The 24,123-nt window shown below is 38.8% G+C and overlaps 1 protein-coding gene across 5 annotated transcripts in view; it reads right to left on the bottom strand.

Annotated features, from left to right (window-relative positions):
* The window catches only part of LOC125437560 (U2 snRNP associated SURP domain containing), a 45,899-nt gene that overhangs the window by 9,448 nt on the left and 12,328 nt on the right, over positions 1 to 24,123 (bottom strand). For 3 of the 5 annotated variants that reach the window (XM_048505235.1, XM_048505236.1, XM_048505239.1), the window contains exons 7-23: positions 21,763 to 21,857; positions 21,652 to 21,684; positions 21,436 to 21,518; positions 20,404 to 20,569; positions 18,811 to 19,022; positions 17,271 to 17,314; positions 13,313 to 13,417; positions 12,568 to 12,634; positions 12,308 to 12,471; positions 11,776 to 11,938; positions 11,229 to 11,308; positions 9,005 to 9,092; positions 7,671 to 7,793; positions 5,676 to 5,832; positions 4,340 to 4,444; positions 3,987 to 4,053; positions 2,103 to 2,265 (exon numbers count right to left, since the gene is read on the bottom strand). In XM_048505235.1, coding sequence (XP_048361192.1) covers positions 2,103 to 2,265; positions 3,987 to 4,053; positions 4,340 to 4,444; positions 5,676 to 5,832; positions 7,671 to 7,793; positions 9,005 to 9,092; positions 11,229 to 11,308; positions 11,776 to 11,938; positions 12,308 to 12,471; positions 12,568 to 12,634; positions 13,313 to 13,417; positions 17,271 to 17,314; positions 18,811 to 19,022; positions 20,404 to 20,569; positions 21,436 to 21,518; positions 21,652 to 21,684; positions 21,763 to 21,857 — 1,915 coding nt within the window. Of the gene's footprint in view, positions 1 to 2,102; positions 2,266 to 3,986; positions 4,054 to 4,339; positions 4,445 to 5,675; positions 5,833 to 7,670; positions 7,794 to 9,004; positions 9,093 to 11,228; positions 11,309 to 11,775; positions 11,939 to 12,307; positions 12,472 to 12,567; positions 12,635 to 13,312; positions 13,418 to 17,270; positions 17,315 to 18,810; positions 19,023 to 20,403; positions 20,570 to 21,435; positions 21,519 to 21,651; positions 21,685 to 21,762; positions 21,858 to 24,123 lie in introns of those variants that run through there. The other 2 variants (XM_048505237.1, XM_048505240.1) reach the window with 2 other exon arrangements.

Raw genomic sequence — 24,123 nt, 5'->3', positions numbered from 1 at the left:
AAGCAAGCCTCTTCTTTTATATGCGTCCCAACAATGTTTAAGATTCACTAGTACAGTTCAGTTTCAAACAAAGTTGACCTCCAAGAAAAGCTGAGACTTTTCTGTTGTGGGGCTGTAGAGTTCCATCTCAGTGTTGGAATAAGCGACTTCTGCATGCCTGGACACTGGGGGGTGCTGTGTATCTCACTCTAACTGTGATGTTGCCTCTCTTGTTCGCCCTCCTTGTCTGGGCCAGGAGACCGCCCACTAACTTCCTTTCTTCCCCATGCTAGTCTTCACTTCTGCTCTAGCCTTTGAACCGAGCGCATGGTCAATGGCAGCCTGCTCAGTGGGGCCTTTCCCACTGCAGCATCCACTCACTTCCACACACGTGATGGCGTGTTAGTTGTGCCCACTTGTCATAGGGAAAGTAATCTCTTTAGATAGGGTTCTTTCTATTTACCTTTTCTTGGAACAAAGTTGTGAACTGAAGATGATTGAATAAATGTAAGTTTTACCTTTTACATTTATGTCTCTGGAGAACTTTCTATAAACTGCAGTCACACACACTACTGGGCATATCCATGACTCTAAACGAAATCTAACACTCAGGACACCTGTTTGCTCATCATTTCTGTAATCCTTTTGATTGGAATTGAAAAAAATTGCCTTCTCAACTTATTTTTGACCAATAGATATGTTTTCACCTTTTTATAATGCTTCTTTATAAAGAGTTTGGATATAAATCCAAACTCTTCTTCTTCTGCCAATCCCATCATTGAAAAAAGTAGAGTATAGTCAAACAATTTAAAAGTTTTTTTAGTGAAAAGCAGTATATAACTGTTTTAGACAACTGTGCATGTCTACAATGTAGATGTTACCTTATGAATTTTTAAACCCATGAGATATTCAAGGAAACCACTTCCAAATTTGATAGTAAAAATGTGTGAATATTACATTAATAATAGCATCAGTTTGTTACAGACATATCTTATTATGCATTGATATGCTTATATTTCTTTGAAAGAAAAGAAACTTACATTGAGAATAATGCTTATACACACACAATTATGTTTACATTGGATATTAAGTGTATTGTATCATTGTTGGCCATTGTCCTGATCATGGCCTGGTTGGGAAAGGTTGTGGTATAAACAAAAAACAAATAAAATATAAATATTAATAAATACTTTTGAAACAAAAAATAAAGCGAACAAATAAATAAACTTAATGTAACTAATTTTGAAGTGCCATTTCAAATAACTATTATAAATTAGTCTGTAATAAAACTAAATTATTCAAAGTGAATCAACTCCTATAACATTTAAGAATACATTTTAAACAGGGGCACTTGTTTATAGTGGTATCCTTACAGAAGGCAAAATAAAACCAAAATGATATGCCTTCTGTGTAACCTCCTCTTGCCAGCAGAGGGAATCCTAGGCTTTTCATACTCAACGGCAAACATAGACTCCAGTATCACCAACTAGAAGATGTACTATATTGAGAAAATTACTGTTAGAAAACTTTTATCCACCTTTCTACTCAAGAAAGCAATCAGAAAAAACCAATACACTAGCAGCAAATCAACAACAAATTAATTTAAAATGACAAGCCAATATAAGAAGTGGGCTGTATCTAAAAAGACAGCCCAAATGTGCATTATGCAGTGATAAAATCAGATATAGTTTAAGTAACATATAATAGTCAAAAATAGCCTGCCATTGTCTTCAACAATTTTTGTTTTAAAAAAGTAGAAGAAAATGTAAGACTCAACCCATATGCAATATTACTCTGTAAATGAAGTACGACAGAACTGTATATGTGCGGTTCACATTGAGCTTCACAGTCTTAGGTTTCCAAAACTTAAGGCATTCTGAAGTTTAAGGCATCCCATCCTATTATCTGGCTTTTCCTTCGATATATACCTTCTACACCTTCTCAGCTTTGCTTTTCTTGACAACTGTGTAAAGTTTTACCACGAATTCTGCATTGATTCTAAGGCAATCAGTTTTCAATCTTATGAACTATTTATTAGTAATTGCAACCAAAATCAAGAGAAAAGCTGTGACACAGGGAAGCAAATACAACTCAACACATTTTTATACTAACACTAGTCATACCTCAATCTCTCGGAGTTTGGCACGCTTTTCCTCACTCATTTCTGAGTACTTGACAGAAGACTTTGAATCAGGCATTTCTTCTCTGATGGGATTGGAGTACATGTGATGCTCCTCCGATTTAGAACTCTGAGTATCCTCCTCATCTTCACTTTCCTCTTCTTGGCTGTAAAAGAAATACAGAATTTATTCCAACATATAAAGCATCGCCACATTATGCAAGAATAAATGCAGAAAGAAATGCAATAGGAGAGACTAGCGTTACTTTATTCCTTGCTTTGCGGCTACATATAGCCTCTCCTCTTAATAAAAATGCAAGGCTCTTTTAAATTAATATTTTAAAAGGTATTAAAATATTTATACCAATATTTGTCGTTCTGAAATTACAAACGTTGCAAAATATTTCATCTAATCAAATTAACAAGATTAACAAACAGATATGCCCTAACCTGGATATCACACACTAGCCTGATCTCATCAGATTTCAGAAGCTAATGAAGCCCTGGTTAGTATTTGGATGGGAGACCACCAAGGAATGCCAGGGTTGCTGAATGAGGAAGGGAATGGCAAACCATCTCTGAATGTCTCTTTCACTGAAAAGCTCACAAGAGGTTGCCATATATCAAATGTGATTTGACAGCCAAAGGAAGAACAGATAAAGCCCTTGATATGCACATGGCTCGCTGGATCACAAGGAAAAGGCATAAATCAGTTATGCTTCTGAATGCACACATATTCTGTGCAACAGCCCTTCGTAAAGGCTACATCACTGAATGTCAAATGGCGTAATATTTTTAATGTCAGCAAAATCAATCCCAATACTTCTGATTCAGCCCCACTACATGGTCCAGTTTATCCCTGCTTTTGTACTATGCAGTTACAAAGATGAAGTGAAGTACATATCTCACTGATTTACTTGCTAAAGGTTCTGTGAACTAGAGTACACTTTATCAGATGTAAGAAGTATATTCTATATCAATAGAGTGTGTGTATAAATTCAAAATTACAAAATTAGCCACATGGCTATAGAGCAGGGGTAGGGAACCTGCGGCTCTCCAGATGTTCAGGAACTAGAATTCCCATCAGCCTCTGTCAGCATGGCCAATTGGCCATGCTGGTAGAAACTGATAAGTGAGTGGACCCTGAACATCTGGGCGGGAGGTTCTAGAGTAATATTGAGAGACACACAGGCTGTGCAAATGGAACAGATATGGAGGGCATTTTTGGCAGGCACAGCTTGTCTGGAAAAAGAGAGGGTAACTGCTCTAGCTTCTTTTACACAATTGTGATGGTTTTTATAGATACTGGGGCGTTCTCCAGATTGCTGTGCTCACAATATTTAACAGTAGTTTGAATACTGAATGATCAGTTGTTCTATCTACCAAAAGGGAAGAAGGAATATTTGATGATACAACAGCAATATCTTTTTCTTTTCTTTTTTTAATTTGGTGAACTGCAGGTGAAATTAAGAGTTATAGCAAATATCATACCCAGTCTTTTTACTCAGTTGGGACTCAAAGCTACATTGTTCTCCTGATCTCCATTTTATCCTCACCACGACCCTGTCAGTTAAGGTTGGCTGAAAGTGTGTCACCCAACAACCTTCTATGGCTGACTGGAACGTCAGTATTACAGACACATGGCAGGTGGCTTTAAAGCTCCATTATGACATGTTTCCTATCCTGAGGATAAGTGGATTCAGGATGCTCCAATTCCCTTTATTTTTGACACTGCAATTTTCATCATCGTTCTGGAGTTGGTGATCAGTTTTCAAAGTAGCAGCATTATTTTCTAATGATTTATGACTGCCACAGACAGAGATCCATTATGATAATTAATGATCGGAGGAGAAGGAAAATATAGAACACAGAGCAACGTGATCCTTACTTCTGATTTTCTTCCTCTTCTGATTCCTCATGCTGGTCAAATAGCTCCCATTTAGATGTTGTTACCGCTGGAGGGAGAAAAAATCATAGTCATGCAAAAACAAAAAAAAGCCAAATGCTCAATGAAATGTTATAAAAAGTATTTTAAGGGACAGTTGTAACAAACGATGAACAGTTAATAAAATGTATGCCAACTTAGAAATTCAGCTGATTTAATGGTACTATTTCATAATACGAACTGTACTTGTTATGCTCTCAATAGTGTGAGAGTTTTTTACAAGCTTAAAGTACTCCTTGTTTAACACTTAACACAAAACATTCAACACACAGAGAAAAGATATAAAAAGTACATACAGCACTGACCTTGGGCTTCAAGCGCAGATTCATCCACCGCTTCCCATTTTGAAGGCGCCACTTTGAATATTGGCTCATTCTTTTTAGATTCCTCGCTCGTATCCACTGTTGGAGGACAAACATTTAATCAATTACTGACGTTCCCAAGTAATATGGTGTGCAGTCCTAAACATGTATGCCCCAAAGAATTCAATAGAATCTACTTCATAGTAAGTCTGCTTAGGATCATGATTTAGGGTCCCATCAAAGAATGGGGGCTGTGGGGAAGCAGTGTTGGCCAATTCACCCTCTCTAGGGCACTTATCTGGCGGAGCAGTGAAATAGCTGCCATCCTCCCCCAGCAGTGGGACACGGCTCAGAACAGTGTGGTAGTGTCCCTACACCTCCACCGCAGTGGGAGCCAACCAGGGGATGGGGCCAGGGGAAGAGCCCTCTTGGTCTTTGTTGCCATTGTGCTGGCGGGCCGCTATCTGGACTTACGCCAGCCTTCAGTGTGGCCCATTGAGGCTGCATGGTAGCAGGGAGGCTGTCACCCTTTGTGAGTCTTTCCACACCGCTGGGAAGCCTCTTTGGGAGTGGCGGAGCAGCACCACGTTGGCACTGTAGCCCACCACCTCCACGTCAAGTATCATTTCTTTATCTTAGGGCATTTCAATCAACAAACCATTTAAGGTTGCAATCTTCCAATACAAATACTTGGAAATAAAAGCTAATTTCAGAAAGAGCATGTGGTGCAGCCATCCTGGGACAAAAGAATTTCAGAAGATAGACGAGGAGTGTGTAAACTTAGTTACTCTCCTACAAATAGGGTCTAGTTCCTAACATGCCAGCTTTTCCACACACACAGAGACTGTAATTGTGGCAGTCTACCATATGCTGCTTCTGAATTTATGAAATAGCTTCAACAGCCAAAACAGCAAAAAAGAAGAACAGGTCCAATTCAAAGCTGTTCCGGATCTTTGTGTGCACACTGGAATTACTCTGCACATAGGAGCCATTAGACTAGGCCTCTTAAAGGTTCTATTATGCAATCCTAGGATTCATTCCAGATTAACATGTACTATATTTCTCAAGGACCTTATGGTCCCATAAGATAGTGAAAATACACTTCTTGTTTCCCTAAGGTTGGGCAAAGAACTGTGAGAAAGGCACATTTCATACTTTCAGTTTTCCAGGCGTCTGTGCGTATTTGCATTTTCAAAAGCTCAGTCACAACTAATTTTAAATATCAACATTATCATGTAAAAAGAATGATTCTATCTGCATGTGAATAGGATGATATTAAAGCAAGACAATGCCAACTTTCAAGCATATGGTAAGTTTAGAGGTTTCTTACAAGGTACACCATCAAGGTCATCATCAAGTGATTTGATGGGCACTCCGTCAATATCATCGATAGGAGCAACATCAATAGGAATCCCATCCACATCTTCTAGTGGAGCACCATCCAGCTCTTCCTCAATGGGAGCTCCATCAAGATCATCCGGAACTTCCTGTAAATAAATACAATTTAATATTTATACAGGCACCTAGTTATTTTCTCAACTGATTTATTGCTTCATTTCATTGTTGCTTTTTCAACTTGTGTTTAGCTTGCAAAACACCTAAGTCATTCTAATGTGGCCTACTTCCCAAAGCCAGCAATTCCCTGTGAGCAGCAGACGCACGAGGCGCAAGATGCAGTTGTGAGCCCAATTGAAGTCTCAAGAAAGATGTGGAAGGCCTTGGGGGATCTGGCACAACGCAACAGATGCCCAGCACATCTACACCACCTTCACTCTTATATTGTGCATGGCAGTAGAGGGTAAGACTGGCAATTTTAGTGCATTTCTATGCCCATCCCAACCTAGCATCAACTATGTAAATCAGCAGATTTTAACACAGGATATGAAAGTCAGGTGCTAAAAGCAACATGTGGTGCTAAGTCTGTTCGGGATTGTGCATGACAGATTTTTCCTGCTTCTGTGTCCTGTGATTAACTCAAGGCAAGTCTAACAACAATGCCTATGAAGTTTACCATTGAGGAAGGCAGCAGTTGAAAATGTAGCCATTTGCTGTGGAGTATGTTTTGGGCGGATTTAGATTATTGATGCCAGTGTCCTGCCTCGTTCCTTTATTTCATCTACTGTCCAGGGAGCTGTCACAAGGATTTTCCTTAGAAGAACACAGGCACACAGAGTTTCCTTTGCATGTGGAGTTCCTTTGCATGTGCCCAGGAGTTTTACCGGACAGATTATTACACAGCAATGCATATAATTATGGACTGTGTTTAACTCACACATTTACACATATTCTGTTTTTAAGTGGATTTGCTTCATATGTGTTTATTAGTGCTGTTAAATGTCAAAGGAATTGTTAAGAAGTATTTTTGTATATATTTATTGTTTCTCTTTCCTACACTTTTACTGGCATTAAATTGCATTGTCTGTGCTATAGTGTGGTTTTCCCAGCAGCCAGGAGTATGGCGATCTGTTTTTTCCTGTTTTACACCAAGCAAACATAAAATTTCTATTGTTCTTGAGGAAGAAATGTTTACATATTTTCCACCTATTTTTTTAATTAAACTTAATTTACATTTCCATGCTTCACAAGCCAGATAGCCTTCCCTCGTGTGTTTATTATAACGCAAAAATTCTGTTTGCTATAAATTGCTATAAATCCCACCCAAAGAATACTGGCATTTAAACTAATATTTATTTATGGTTCTGGGAAGCCCATCAACGGTTATGCCCTAGTAATTTACAGTAGTCTGCATACTCTTTTATAATTATAGATTCAAAAATTCCTATAAACGTACATTGGTCAAAAAGTGTCTGCGAGAGACTTCAGATTGAGGCCCACAGACCAGAAAGTCTTGCTCCAAAACTGCCGAAATCAAAAAATGCCCTCACAGGAACTCCATTTCAAGGAAACTGAAGCAGTACAGCTCCTCTTATTATATACATTCCAGCTGTAATAACACAACACGGACAAGATGAGAGGCTTAAAGCGTCTCTCACATTCATACACGTTCCTGTCTGAATACTGATTAAGGGGCAACGAACATGCTTCAGGCGCCAATTTCCAATAAGGAATCAGTAAATGTACTAGTCCAAAGACAACAGTATGTGCAGTGTTAACATTTGCATATGGGGAAAAGAGCCACACACACATACCCCGAACCATGTGTATGCAGATTCTCATCACAACGATTAGGAAATCAAAAGCAACCTTCATGCCTCTGAGTTCACTACAAACCTCAGGAACAAAGATTATCCTCACATGTAGTTCTTCATGCTCGCGATTGCTTCTATATCAATAGTATCAAATCACAGTCTGAACTTGCACTTACCTCTGGTTCTTTTTCTTCTATAATATTTACAAGCCCCAAGAAAATATTCTGCAGTTTGATCAAAAATGGTTCTGGATAAATCGCCCAATCTTCCCATGCTCTGAAGCATGTCATTACCCGTTGCTAAAAGTAGTAAACAATGCTGGTCATTTGTACTAAGAAGAATTTTAAAAGTAAAATGCAAAGGCCACACTATGAATCTACTCAGCACCGTCACATTTACAAAGTATTCACAGGAACACTTCACAGACTGATTGCAAACCATTACAGTAAAATACTTTTCAAGTAGACCATAATGAGATTTGGATGGCATTATTCTCTTCTTTGAGATTTCATTTTCAAACCAATATACAGAAATGCTACCGTTTTAAAAGCCAGGTTATTTTTTGAGAAATCTGAATTCTGCTCAATTTACAGAGTAACCTGGATGAGCCAATATGCAAAAATCAACAAGGACCATCTCGGCAGAGTAACTTTCATATTCAGAATAACTTTTATAAATCAAGATTATTTCTTGAACTTCAATATTCAGTTAGATCTTCAAGCCAAATCCTGGAAGTTTGAGAACACCTGGTGAACAATACATCTTCAGCATTAAAAACAAGTGTTGAATAATATCAATATCAACAGCCATTTTGCTGCAGCCAATGATGGCCTTTTCAAGGCTATTGATATTAGAAATGCTGAAAGTTATTTTTATTTCTTCAAATAAGTGTGTTCTAGAAGAAGAGGAGGAGGAGGAGTTTGGATTTATAATTCCCCTTTCTCTCCTGTAGGAGATTCAAAGGGGTTTACAATCTCCTTTCCCTTCCCCCCTCACAACAGACACCCTGTTAGGTGGGTTGGGCTGAGAGAGCTTCAAAAAGCCGTGACTAGCCCAAGGTCACCCAGTTGGCGTGTGTGGGAGTGTACAGGCTAATCTGAATTCCCCAGATAAGCCTCCACAGCTCAAGTGGCAGAGCGGGGAATCAAACCCGGTTCCTCCAGATTAGAACGAACCTGCTCTTAACCACTATGCCACTGCTGCTCCAACTGGATGATTACCTTTTCCAGACATCCCCTCCTCTACTATTCTAACAGATGCCTGGCTCCCAGGTCTGGGCTCTGATGAAGTGTTTGCAGTATGAGGATTTGGGATTATTTCTTATCATGGGACACAGTCTTCTTCAAGTATTCTATCTCAAGCCTCTATTGGTGCTAAGTGTAACTTACTGTTATAATTTGTATAAAGTTAAGATCTAGCCTTTGTATTCAGATTTGCTACACATTTGTAGTTATCATGGCATTCATTCGCAATCTGCTAAATAATTCTAAATCAACAATTCAGCACATACCTTAAAGTTCTCAGACTGTAAGTGGCCTTGTATTGCTCGGTAGGTAGCATTCAAATCAGAAAATATCTGACACAGCTTTGTTTCAAAACTGAAAAGACAATTTCCATATTTTACACTTTGTAAAATGAACTGTGTCACAACAAAAGTCACCCAATTTCCACCTATATTTATTTTGCAGCTCAAGCCCACTATTTTGCGGTTCTAGAAAAAAAGGCTATAAAGCAAGAAGAGGGCCAGTACTGAATCTATCTACCTATTTATTTATTCGGCCTTCCATTCCAGCTTCTCCCAATAAACCAGGCGTGAGGCAGCTTACAACAGAATATAAACATTTAAAAATACATATATACATCTGTTACTTAAAACTCAGCAGCATCCAAATATACAAAAATGGGAAGGCCAGTAAATAGGAAAGGGACAAATGAGTGAACCACTCTTTAATCACATAAGGAAAAAAGGAGAAAAGAAAGGAGAAAAGGAGATCAGCTAGATGAAAACAATCATCCTTAACCATAGGCTGGCAGGACATTTCTGTCTTAAAGGCCCTGAATGTTGCATGTAGACATCAATGAGTGTCAGCAATAAACCTTCAGGATAACAAAAATAATCACTAAGGCCGTTTCCGCACAGCCCCCGAGGCGCCCCCACGCCGGCAAGAATTCTGCCGGCATGGGGGCAGAGGCCGTTCGCACGCAAGCGTGCGTGTGGCCTCAGGGGAGGCCGGCGGAGGACAGGCGGCTCCGCATGGAGCCGCCTCTGCCCCCTTCCCCGTCCCACTCACCTTGTCCCCGTCGTCGGCCTGCTGGCCTCTGAAGCCCCACCCACGCTGCCCTCCGACCTCCAGGGGTCGGAGGACAGTGAGGGAGGGGCTGCAGAGGCCAGCAGGCCGATGACGGGGACAAGGTGAGTGGGACGGGGAAGGGAAACAGCGTGTTCCCGGCGGTGCGGTTCGCACTGCGCCGCCAGGAACACGCTGTTGCGGCAAAAACAACCCTTTAAAGGGTTGTTTTTTAGGGCGGCCTGACGCCGCCCTGGGGGAGGGGGAGCGCAGTCAGGTCGGCGCTGCCTGTGCGAATGGCTCCCTGGGGACGGCGTTTATCCCGTCCCCAGGGCGCCATAAAAAGGCTGTGAGGAAACGGCCTATGAAAATGAATCTTTAGTTATGCATTTCTGAATAATCTTTTAAGATGCACAGTGATAAGCTGTGATAAGTGATAAGATAAGTTCAGTGATCCATGATTACAAACAAGAGAAGTAGGTGACAAACATCAGTGACCCAAGGACACCCCTTTTCATTAAAATGTTCATGGACCCTCAAGATCTTCCCTCTAGCACTGGTACACATCACTTAACAGACACTTTTTCAAAGTGTGTACAGGAAGCTACATATTCCATCCAGAAACTCTACACATTGCCTATGAGGTCTCAGAGAGAAGGTGATTTTATAGGGCCACAAGTCAGACAGCCTTGACACATCCTAGACAATCACATCCCTCAACTGGAAGGAATTTTGCTCTGGGAAACTGAAAGTACCTTCCTTGTTGGCTAATAACCTCTTGAGACATATCAACTGCACAGTGGTAAGAGAAATACCTGGATTTTTTTCCCCAGAGTGATCACAAAAATACAAAACAAACAAAAACACAGTGAAACAAATAATTCTGTGGAAAACTGCCACTGGATATGATTGTTTATGGCTGAACAGTAACATGCATCTTCCTAGTGAAGTCTTACGCATTGGAAAATAGATGGAAACCTAGTTAATTTAAATCAGCACTAATTATGAGATGACTATATGAGAGCTCGGCCTCCTCAGTACCACTAAACCAGAGTTTCCAGGACTGGGGTACTGCTTCTTAACTGTATGTTTTCTGGCTAGCTCTCTGAAAGCTAGCATGCAAGTGGGCTGATCCTACCCCCTTCCCCTATGCTAGAAAGTCCTAGCTCAAATTTCTAAAATACTGAAAGGGCTCCACTTTCATGTTAGTGCAAAAAGAGTTCCTTTTATTTACAAACCTCCAGAAAAGCCCTAAACCCAGTCTGAAAAACTAAAAAAAGTAGTTGTCAAACATGACTACAATGTTTCTGTCAACACACACAGGATATGAATTTCAGGAAAAATATAACTGCTGAATTAAATAGGCTACACAGTAACTAGTTTTCACGGCTATATTGTTTACATTCTTAAATTGTTGGTAGCATTTTTCAAAGCCTTGATACTTACAACTTTCTGTAATATGATGCATTGGCAACTTTAGCAGAAGAATTATATAACACATCAGAAACCAAATATAATCTTGCAATCTACAAGGAACAAAGAACAGAGGTCACCACATTTTTATTTTGTAAGAGAAAGAAAGCCTCTTAGACCCTTGCCTTACAAAGCCACGCAAATTTAGCAGAAATTGACACAGTGCAAAAAGCCATGCAAATTTTAAAGAAACTGACACCTTACAACAGACATATTCTCTATAAGCTGATATGCGGAGGTTCTTGATATAAACTTCTCTTTAAGAAATGCCAAACTTCAAAAGAAAAAAAGTCTTCCACAAACATTAAACAATTGCTAATGAAAGACAAAACATATTTTTCAAAAATGAATTGTTTTTTTCCAGAAGCAAATCTGGATAATATAAAGTAAATTTTACAGATAGGGTAGAAGATGTGTAACAAGTGAATTTGAAAAAGGAGCCATTTCAGGTAATGACCAACCCGTGCAGAAGTTGTAGAGAAGCTTTAGGTACAATTTTTCTAAAGAGATTTCCAGTTACCTTCTTAGGAAGTGGAGTCTTCAAGATTGACAGCGACTCTGTGACGCAATCTACAATCTCTTCAGCAGCTTCGGCGTTATTTAGACAGAAAACCATGGCATCTCCAATATCGTTCTTGCGCGGTGTTAAGCCACGCAAGATTTCCTCTAACTTGTCCCTCTGCCTGAAATTTCAGTTTGACATTTTCATAAAACTTGACAACATCTGTTCTGTATATTTATGTTAGCCTTATGGTATATTGAACTTAGAATATTCATATAATGTACAATACATTTTTAAATACAGATTTTTACTGACATAAAAGAATTTTTGTAGCAGTTCATCTTTTTAACCTTACTCAGTATGAAAAACCAAGTATGTTACTAACAGCTACTAACACCTATAGGATACCCAAGCTACCACATACTAAGACTCCTATGAAAATGTCAAGTAGATTTTTTTTGTTAGTTGGGACTAGGCTGGGAATTTCTGAGATGGGACATTATAAGTATGGCGGTAACAGTGGAATATTAGGCTCTGTAAAGATCCTTACTCTTCCTTAAGGGCGCCCTTCTTGCTGGGCTCCTCAACAAACGCTTCGGGCTCTTGTTCTTCTGACATCCCATGGAGATATGGGTTTAAAGGGGGTGGCCTCCAGAAGGACCCATTTTTAAACATACGAAAGTCTTCCGTTCTCCATTTGGTTGGAGCATCTCCCTAATGAAACAATAAGAGAGTCAAACGCAACAGATATGTTTCCCACAGGTAATATTGGAAACTTTACACTAAAATATATAGTAAAATATTGCTTACCTGTAGGATTGAATAAAGTTTCCACCTGTAGTAGACATGTGCAGGAGTCTGATTCTCAAATAAAAACCTAAGCAAAGTTCAGAATGGAAACAAAAAATATTACCAAGTTCAGGATAAGGGAATATAGCATTCTGAAGATTTTTTAAAAACCATAAAGTAGTTCCTGTTACTAATCACATCTCAACAGTAGCACAATCTGTTCAGTAGAACTTAATTCAGCAAGCATTATGGGAAACCTGTATCATGACTATACCATTTCAGGCTACAACTGAGGGCTTACATGGCAGAACAGATCGCTACAATTTTAAAATCATGTTCCTTCGTGAAGATTAGCATCACAATAAATGTGAAAAGACAAATCTCTTCCCACCAATACCAAGGATTCTATATTCATGGATCTTAAGTGGGTGAATATTGGGAATCATTCAATCACATGCACCCTCCCTCGTAATCTGAAATAGTACAACCAAGTCACTCCCATCTATTTGTGAGAACTTGGGTAGAAAGTAGACCAGTTTCTGTCACAGCCAGGAGATCAGTTTATACTGACTACAATGTAATAGCAGGAACATGCTATGCCAGGGGTCTGCAACCTGTGGCTCTCCAGATGTTCATGGACTACAATTCCCATCAGCCCCATGCTGGCAGGGGCTGATAGGATTTGTAGTCCATGAACATCTGGAGAGTCACAGGTTGCATACCCCTGTGCTATGCCAAACATAACAATAAGAAATAAAGTAAGCACCTGAACATTGGATTGTTGATTTCTCGGTTCATAATCATGGCTTCAAACATCGGACCCTCACGAACCACAAACTCTATCATTCGATGAATCAGCGCAAGCAAATTCCTAGAACAACAACACAGTTAAAGAAAACATTGATTCAGACCTAACGCTATTCAAGCTATACTCCCACCTATGGTATTATAAACGGAGAAGATAGTTTTTTTCTATACAATTAAAAATTATCATAACACATTTAAGGTAATTTGAAGCAACAGCCTAATCTTCAGTGATGGGTTCAAATAAAAACTGTAGTCAATGGGGCTTCAATGATGTATTAAAACACCTTGCGGCTCCAACACACACACAAAAATCTATTTAATTTTGCCCAAAGTTAATGAAATGGCATTAAAACTGTTTGTTAGCAGTTTCTACAAAAAAAATCAATACTGCGCTCAGAACTGGACTGCAGAATTAGAGTCTTTATTTAGTCCCAGTAAAAATAAGTTAATTGTTAAAAATAGCTGAAGCAATTGTGCAAACACACAACAAAGACCATTAAAATAATATAGGGGTGTGTGACAGTCAGTGGTATGCTGCAGCACTGGGCACTGATTACGTCAATGGCTGGGCAACCACAAGGAATGTAAGAGTGGGATATAAATGCCCCGTGACCGCTCCATGCCTATGGAACAGACTCTCAGAAAAAAATCAGGAGGCAAAGCTTCTACTCTCTTGGCCAGCTGGCAAAGCTATTATGCCAGAGAAATTCTGGGGTAATCAGAGCTTGGGCAAATGAGAAAAATTCTGCTGCAAAGGGCATAAGGAGTTGTCAGATTGGTTTTTAATGTGTATTCAATCAGTTTTAATGTTTACTTCAAATAGTTTTTATATTGTTATCACCCATTTTGGATCAGAGATGCTTGCGAGAAAAATGGGCTTATATAAGTATTTTAAAACAACAAATAGGTATAAATAAATTTAATTAAAAATCAGATGAGGATTTAAATCAGACGCAGGAAAAGGAAACTGTCATTAATGACAATGTCCCACTGTTAATGAGCCGTAGGTTCTTAAGCCTACATACAGTTATAGTTTCATTCGTCAACATCAAGCTTCAAAACAATGAGCAGTTCAAACTGCATTCAAAGTCCCACATCTAGTCATAAATAATTGTAAAAATAAGTGTTCCAATAAAGCAACAATTATTCTTATTTTGGAATGTCTCAAATTGACCCCAATCCAGGCAGGCATAAATGAGAGATCCATACACGATTGTTTTTTTTAAAAAAACTCTGCTGAACAGAGTTCTTTTATTCTGAATTACAAGTTATAGTATATGCTTTCCAGATCTTTTTTCAAAAAAAGAGCAGCCCATTAGATATGTGAGAAAGTTACGGAAAATAACTATAATTCCATGACACAATCCTTTATGTGATGTAGAGAGCCTGGCTGGATAGGGGCTATTGGTTATATATTTAGACAGACATCAAAAAATTTAAATAGAATAATAAAAACAGCCTTTCCCCATTTCATTCTATTGTAAATTCTAGTTACTGTAAATTGACTCTGCCACATTCAAAGAAGTTTTCCTTTGTGATTCCTAAGATTCCCAGTATTTTAAAACTATAATTTCTTATTATTAATTATTGTATTTTCATGTGTCTTCTTCAATCAGGACTTTTTGTTTATAGTCTTTATCTTATCATTCACAAATAACGCACTTATGTTTTTCTAACAAAACTAAACATATAATAAGGGAAAATGTTTCACTACACCATGATTGCTCAGTCCTTTTACTAATTTAAAGCAACTGATTCTATTGATCACACTTGGAGACACCTACAGGTCTTACCTACAGCTCAGTTTTTAATACTGTCCGACGATAACCCCCAGACCACTTTTCAAACCCTTTCAAATAATTCAGTATTTCATTTGGTGCAATTTTACAGATTTCTAAATGGAATAAATATTTGAGAACTGTATTTGAAGATACCAACATAAAGAGATCATTTTAAGCTTCCTAATGATATCTGCAGAGATTTAAGGTTATAATAAATTATCATTTCTTCTTCATAGTTTATTAGCTACGAACAGAATCAAAGTATTCTTTTCTCCAAAAGCAGGCACCCAATTTTGGTTACTCAACCCAGACAGCAAATATTACGCCACAGTAGTGTTTCATAGCTGCTGCGCTACAATGCAGAAAATCTGTATTGCCCTGGGGCATTTACATCCCTTTGTGGTTAATCTCCTTAGGAACTTTAACATAAGCAGCTGTAGCATCTATACACATATATACACCCAGTCTTCAGTGACTGGACAGTTAGTGCATCTGGTAGTGCAAATTCCTATTTGGGTGGACTCAGCCTTCAGTCAGCCAAAATGAGGTTCCAGATTCCCACAGGCACAGCAAAAATGTGATTAGTTCCATACACTTCTTTGGTATACACCAAAATTACATTTTTCTAATAAATGTATTGTCCAACATGCATGCCAATCATGTTCCAAACAGGTTTTAGGCTGATTTTTAAAGCTTTCTGACAGAGAAAGTGGAACGAATAACAACAGTGCTACAAATTGCACCAAGCCAGAAAACTATTTCCCACCCAAAAACAGGGTAGGATACCAAACTTAAGATGAGGAACAGTTCTAAATCCCTGAAACTTAAAATCCTGCTTTCTGGGACATAGATATGAAATGGAATTACTGATAAATGGCTTTATTCCACCATAGGCTGGAATTTTCCTAGGAGGCTTAAAATGCTTAATTAAGCAGTAATTTCAAATACAGTTACATATCTATACAGGAATACATGCTACTTCATGGACTTGCGAAAGAGCTGCAACAAGCAAAATGGGAGCACTGCTTGCTTCAAGAAGTAAATATGGTACACCCCTATCCATGCTAATCAATGAGCTGTAACACCTCTAAGTTATGCTAATACCGGGGAAATTACGGAAAAGATATTTATAGTGCGATCTAAACTTACAGTCTCGCTACAAAAGTATAGTGAACGTTTATGACAAAAAAAACGTAGTACAAAGGAATATGTTTTAAAAACTCAAACATTAAGGTGGCCAACAAAAAAAAAGTCTTTCAATTATAATAAAACCACAGTAATTGGAGCTGATCGTACCAATGTCTGGTCAAAAACTGTATACTTTCCCAATCCATCCCATGATGTTTTCCTGGTCCCCCGCTGCCGCAGACAGTTCAGCTGGTGTTGCTCACCAAGGCCAATGTCAAAGAGAATTTGGAATTCTTCGCTGTTCAATTATTTTAAACAAGTGTTTGTGCTGCTATGTTTGAGAAAAGTTTATACTTAACTGAGCGAGGGTATGCCTAGTGCTTACACAATCTAACCATAAATCATACCTTATGTGCAAGATGAAAACTGACCTAAGACCTAGATACTGATGCTGTGACAACTGTTGTAACCTAGAGAAAGATACTCTCAAGTGGATTCCACGCAGCAAATTCGTTACGAGTTGCAATCATTATACATGAATTCATTGTCCATTAATAAAAAGGGGAAAAGAGTTCACCTGTAACAACTGCAACTCATTACGAATATGCTGTGCGGAATGAGCCTCGAAGAACTTGATCATGCTGCAACGAAACTAGTTCAGAAAAGAATATCTTTTAGCCCAACCTCATTAATCTAGTCCTCCCGACAACCCGCTATAGTGCCACAGACTAAATATCCCCTGAATTATATATATATATATTGTCTGATAAAAAAATTCCATGCTTAACATATTTTAATTCTTCTAGCAAACCAAGATACTACTGGATGATTAAATATCTTTAGTACAGATGACAAAACCCCAAACTTCTACTTCAGTCCTAGATAGGTATAGATTAACCATTGCTCAGTCAAGCCCAAACTTTGTCTTCAACATTGCAGATTTTCTGTAAAATTCCAAAGGGGATATTTTCTATATTCAGATCAGTAATAATAAAGAAAAACATGTACCTTTCTGTTGGGATAACCACTTTGACTATGGCTTGCGACAGAGTCTGTATATGAAGTCACATCAGATAATAAACATAGAATATGTGAGTATTGTTAACAAGTAACAAGCAAAAAATACATATGCATTGAAAATACTACACATCTATCACAAGTTCTGCAGGCAATCACTGCTGCGAAGTTATACACTACGCAATTACATAAAGAGCAAATGGCTGTGTACGGGCGAACCATAAAAGGTTCACTAATGTAAAGTATACGAACATTCCTGACAGAATGCACAATGCACTGAATAGTTACTATACTGATAATAATGGCCCCAATCCAGACAAAAATGCAATAAGATCCCTGTGCACCAATAGAGTTTTTACTTTTTTCCCCCAACAGCAGTTACTCTATACTGTTTTGGAAGCTGTTTCAAAAACCCTCCCAAGTTTCAAAAACAGCTTCTATGAAAGTACAATGAAACTGCTTTTTTCTTTTTTTAAAGAAATGCAATCAAGACCCCTCTGTGCACAAGAAGCATATGAAAGGGCTTGCTGGATGAGGGCCAACGAAAGAAATCTATCTGTCTTCTATGTACTACTTTGGCCCTTAGCAGACTAATACTCCTGACTGTATAACCAACGCTTGTGATCAGGACTAGAGTATGGGGGCTGTTCATCCCTCTCTCTCCTTGAGAATCAATTCCCCCAAAGTACACAGCTGGCTTTAATTGCAATAAGATATTACATCTGCAGCAATGCTGATCATGCTTCAGGCTAGCAAAAGTGCCTACTTCGCCAAGTTTTGAATCTAACCAGGAAATCTGGTTTCAAATCCTGCTTAAGCAAAACTGAAGAGTAGCTTTAACCACAGTTAAAATCTTGCCAACGTAACACTTAACCATGGATGGATAAAGCCAGCAGTGGTAGTATTGGAAGACGGATCAGAGAGGGAACACACAATCCCACCGTCTAACCCTAATTCAGTCAGGAGTTTTAAGTTTGCACCAGCCTCTAATTCAGAGGCCTCCCAATCCTAAGAAATCGTATAAAAGTATCACATCAATGTGACTTGTGTTTAAGGGATACTTACCATTTACTGTTATGCTAAAAGCTAATACTCCTTTAAATAATCTGACAGTATTCTGATCTCAAAACTGTCCTCGGTTACTGAATCATATTAGCTTTCTACACAGAAGTTACTTGTGAGCTCATCATAGTGTTGATTTATCTGCCTAAATTTAAATTTTGCCTTTAAAAAGTGTCAGTAATTTAGATACTGCAAATCTGGCAGCTAATAACAGGGGGACATAGAGAAAAAAAACCAGGGAGTTTGGAGGGGGAAAAATGTGGACAGACTTTAAAGTGCAATTTTAAAAATGGCCCAATTCTGTCGCCGAGTAAGTCAGGCAATTCTTTGGGAACGAGGCTCCTTTAACTAAGACAGGGAACAAGTCAGTTTATCTAAAAACTGGTCACTGCAATTCTACAAACAATTAAGAAGACTACCACAGATTTAGCATTTACATAACGAGGTATGGCCCTGTGTAATTTTTTACCTTCTCAAAATCCTCCTTGTTTTTTGGTGGTGGCAACATTGGAGCATTAGGGTTCTTCAATCTCTCTCTGGGCTGAGCATTAAAGGGCAATCCCGATGGAGGTGGTGGGAGAGTATGCTCCATCATAGAAGGAGGAATGTATATGGGATGTGGAGGGATAGGAACAGCTTTGCCCCAGCCAAGTTTCATCTCAAAAGACATGATCATCTTGCCTGGTAAATAAAATATTACACTTCTTTAGTATTGTCATTTACAATAAAAGTTTCACCTAAACAATGCTGCCTTTTTCCAAAATGCAAATTTGTCTCCAGTAATTTAGGAACTCCCAAACATCTGATGTGCTTTTAATACTTGCAGAACAAATTTATCTAGATAAACTTACTATGTGTACCTTACTAATACTAAGCACTACAGTTTCCAGTCCACACCACAGTATTTTACTACATTAAAAGGGACAAAATACTGCTTTACAGGAGAGTAGACTAGATTACTTTGCAGTTTTCAAATGGGAACAACAAAATTCCAGACAATTCATACTTTAATGTTATGAACAAAACTGAGGAGAGCAAATATTTTTATAATTGCCAACGGATTTAAAAAATGAAGAGTTTTCTCTAAGGAAAAACACAAATGTTAAACATTTTAAAGCCATTTGGTCAATGTCACTTTATGGGGTTGAATTTAGCCTGTGATCTTCCAAAAGAATAATTTTTCCAATTTTTCCTGTTTCAATTGCAACCTCCTGAGCTGCATCTGACATTCCTGAGGACCTCCTGATGTTCAACAGAAAGGTAAGCTGTAGCAAGAAAACAACTGGGAAGTACCTCTTGATTTATGCTTTCAAGGTTATCAAAGTGTGGTAGGTTTACAAAAGAGGGCATAGAAAGGGGCCACAGGGCACAGAAGCTCTACCCCAGAGGTGGCGAACCTTTTGTACTCCAGATGTTATGGACTACAATTACCATCAGCCCCTGCCAGAATGGCCAATTAGCTGTATTATGATTTAATTTTGTTGTTCACCGCCCAGAGCCCTTCGGGGATAGGGCGGTATAGAAAACCAAACAATAAATAAATAAATAAACATCTGGAGTGCCAAAGGTTCGCCATCACTGCTCTACCCAATCTAAATCTGTTCAAGTCAAGCTTGGTGTACACAACAGAATGTTCACCTCTAACTGTTTTGCACCTGTAACTATTTTGCTGCCAGCACAACAGCTGCATGACCCACTCTTCCATAACTGGTTGGAAGTGCAGTTGCAACCTCCTTTCTAAAGGGAATCTCTATATTCTATTTTTCTGACTTGCGCAAGCTGATTTCCAGGAACCATGTGTCTTTTTCTATAGAGCTTTAAAACATACTATGATCATAGTTCCCAGACTTCTTCTTTGGCCTACTTGCAACCCTGGTTACCAACAACAAGATGTTCTTTAAAAATATGTTACATTGCAGTTGGTTTAAACAGTTTTTTCCCATTAATTCAGGGAGCCTCACAGAAAAGGGGTATAAAGAAACCTTATAAAGAACACCCTTTTCTCACAAAAAATTCAGTGCTCTTTCCAAAATGACTTCTGTTGACACAGTTTTAACATTACCGTTTAAATTCTTCAGCGCGCGTTCAGCATCTCTCCTGTTCATGAAGGCAACAAATCCACAATTTCTTTCTCTTGCTCTTTCTTCATCAGTTCTTGGCCACATAATTTTGACACTCGCTAAGGGTCCAAAGCGCCCAAATTCCTGGCATAACATCTCCTCATTCATCTGTAGGAACAAGCCAGAGTCATGTATCTTTCATGTTTATGTATTGCTGTACAGCTGTGGTTATAAAAGGAAAGCAACTGAGAGATCATGATAGAAAAAAACCACTATAGGAAATCTACTCTTAAAAACGTCCTGCACTTTTGTATTACATTGTAAAATGGAATACATGAGAAAAAGTAAGTTCTATGTTCAAACAGTTTAAATAGTTTTTGGAACCTATATAGCGGCTAAGACCAAAAAAAAAGTAATCAGCAAGCTCTTGTTTGGGTCCCATGCCCTGCAATGAGTGGTTAGTTCATCTCTACCCCTATGGATCTGGGCTGCTGGGTCAATACGTATCTGGCATACACAATAAAATGTCACTGTGGTATAGGAAGACAGGGATGACTGAAGCCTTCCACACTAATGGTTTTTATGTAGGAATTATGGAAGCTGCACATCTAGTTGTACAGGCATTTTCAGATTAAAAACAAGTTGTTAAAATTTATACCAGCTTAAAGGTGTATATAAGGTAAAATTTGGGAAACATTTCTACAGAAACTCTCTGAAGAGCAAAAATTAGGTCAACAAATGAATGGTAATTATGCAGCATAAATACAGAAAAAGGGATGAAGCTACAATCCAGACCTTCCTCATCCCAGCCACTGATTCACAAGTTAATTTTGTTTCAGCCACTTTCTAAAGTTTCCTCACTGTAAAATGAGAGAAAAAGAGACCCCCTACAATGATCGTTGAGTAAAATAACTATATAAATTCATGTACTGGGCTAACTATAGACAATACTAATTAAATATTATGGGAAACAATTTACACAGGAAGGACTAGTTTTTTAATGTTCTTAAAATTTTACTGGCTGCAATCATTACCTGGGGATTGATGTTCCCAAGGTACAAATTTGTTGTGCTTGGATCTCCTACGTCATGTGAACCTGGAGCATAATCATCCAGAACTAAAAAAAAAAAAAGGGGGGGGGGTGAGAAGAGAAAGATGCAACTCAAAGCATATATTTCGAAGGAACAAAATACTTATTAAATACTTAGTAACAAAATTCTTATTAAATAGTTATGAAACTATATTACCACCTGAAGATCTGTTTCTTCTTGAAGGAGCATCCACTAAGGAAAAAATAAAGTACCCATTTAGTTCAATGTTTTTTTTCAAATTAAAAATATAACAAAGTGAAAATTACTTACTGGAACGACGCTGCCCATCTGAATCTGACTGAGGTGGCTCAAAACGACTTAGTCTACCTTTGGTTTTATGCCTTTCATCACGTTCTTCTTGAATTCTATGGAAGAAACAAAGATGGTAGCTGGCTATTACTCCAACGTTCATGCATGCTGTGGTGGCAAACCTTTGGCACTCCAGATGTTATGGACTACAATTCCCATCAGCCCATGTCCATAACATCTGGAGTGCCAAAGGTTTGCCACCTCTGCATTAAAGCTTCTTTTACAGACCATTCCACAGTCCCAGGTAGCCAGGGATGGTGTCACCCCATTCTCCAGAGGGCTTTCTGTCAGCACAGGGAGGAAGTAAAACCAAACATCCCTCTTCCACTGCCAGAATGCCCTCCATAACACTTAATGAACTTATGGTACCCAAAGGGTGGAGCAAGTCCAAGTCCTGGGCTGCACACAGTTGCACACAATTAACACTGGCTCTACCATCACCAAGAACACCCCAGTCACCAGCACATCCTGGCATCCAATTGGATGGCAGCACATCTTCACAGAGGCCCAGACCGCTGGGTTTCACTGTTGTGTAGCTGAGGGGTTGCTGGCCAGCGTGCCTTTGTGAGCAGCAGTGGCGTAGGAGGTTAAGAGCTCATGTATCTAATTTGGAGGGACCGGGTTTGATTCCCAGCTCTGCCGCCTGAGCTGTGGAGGCTTATCTGGGGAATTCAGATTAGCCTGTGCGCTCCCGCACACGCCAGCTGGGTGACCTTGGGCTAGTCACAGCTTCTCGGAGCTCTCTCAGCCCCACCTACCTCACAGGTAGTGAGGGGGAGTGTTGTGAGGGGGAAAGGGCAAGGAGATTGTAAGCCCCTTTGAGTCTCCTGCAGGAGAGAAAGGGGGGATATAAATCCAAACTCTTCTTCTTCTTCTTCTTCTTCCTTTGCCCCCTTCCAGCAGGGGTGTCTCTTGCACCAACAGAGGGGGCAATCACATCAGCGGAGCCTCTCGCTGCTGCTGTGACATGATTGCCCCACCCTCAGCCCAACAGAATTAGGCCACTGAAAATCTAACTCAAAAACATATTTAACTATAAGAAAATGTTTTAAAAACTAAGTATAATGCATGGACAATGCTTAAGTTACCAAGTTACCAGATTACACTGAATGTTGAAAAATGTATCCTTGTGTTTTCTTTAAAAAAAAACAAAGTGACAACTGTAACATTTTGGAATTGGAAGTGAAATACAAACACATAATTATTATATTCCTATTATCTTACCTGACTACATAGTTGTAAGCATGTATAGTTATAAATAAATGCTAACGAGTTAATGCTTAAGATTGTAATCCTGGCTTCAGCATTTTTTAAAAAAAATTATTTTCATTTATAGCCCACTTTTCTCATTAGGACTCAAGGAAGACGAAACTAGGAAAGGGTGATACCTCTAAATCAAGGTTACTATTTTATGCTTCACATCCAGTGAACACAAGAGAAAGAGTTCAGTGTGCATGTGTGTACATAGTGACACGGGGAAATTGCACTAGTTTGATTGGGTTTCCTCAAAGATCCCAGCTTTCCTTAATCTTAGAAGGAAATTAATCTATAGTGCTATCTCATTCATCAGCAAAACTCACTTATGTTGTTTTACACAGAGTATCAAAAGACTGTTAGATCTGAGGTCCACTGCAGGTATATGTCTTGGTCATTGTCTTCTATTCCCAAGAAGTAAGGAGCCTTGTTCTCTCTCCTATCTTACCCCTCCTGAAGGCTAACTTCCCCCAATGAGCCTGATAGGGAGGGGCCAGGTGACAGTGGGCCAGACAGGGTGGTACTAGAAACCTTGTTATTTATTTTAAATATATATATTTGAAAGTAAACTATTGTTTGATTTGCTATAGAATGTGACCAACATTTCTGATGGCATTTTCCAGTTTCTTAATTTTAGAACTGAAAGGAGCACACGCTCATGAAGCGGACATACAACAAAACCACAGCACAGAAAAATCGTCAAGTTATACTATGCTCATAGCAGATGGAACTACACAGGCTGGATTCAATATCACAAGGAAAACCTATTGCAACCCCCTCAGCTTCTTGAAATGCTGTCTTCAGGGGACAAGAGACTCTCAAGAACAGCATATGGTGTCAATGGGAGTGGGTTGGAGGGAGGGATGAGCAAGTGTTCCCACTTCCCTCGATGACCTTTGGAGCCAAACTGCAACAACCATTACCAATTTATCTTTTTACCTGTTACAAATCACAGTGGATAAATAAAAAATAAATATATATATATTACATTTGCCTTACAATTTTCCAAACAGTACACATTAATGGAAGGAACTGTAAGACTGAAACATTTATTGGCCATGGATACTT

The sequence above is a fragment of the Sphaerodactylus townsendi genome, linkage group LG08, assembly GCF_021028975.2.
Source record: "Sphaerodactylus townsendi isolate TG3544 linkage group LG08, MPM_Stown_v2.3, whole genome shotgun sequence".
Classification (NCBI taxonomy): Eukaryota; Metazoa; Chordata; class Lepidosauria; order Squamata; family Sphaerodactylidae; genus Sphaerodactylus; species Sphaerodactylus townsendi.
Note: the sequence above shows the minus strand (reverse complement) of the source record. Positions and strands in the feature narration are given on the sequence as shown.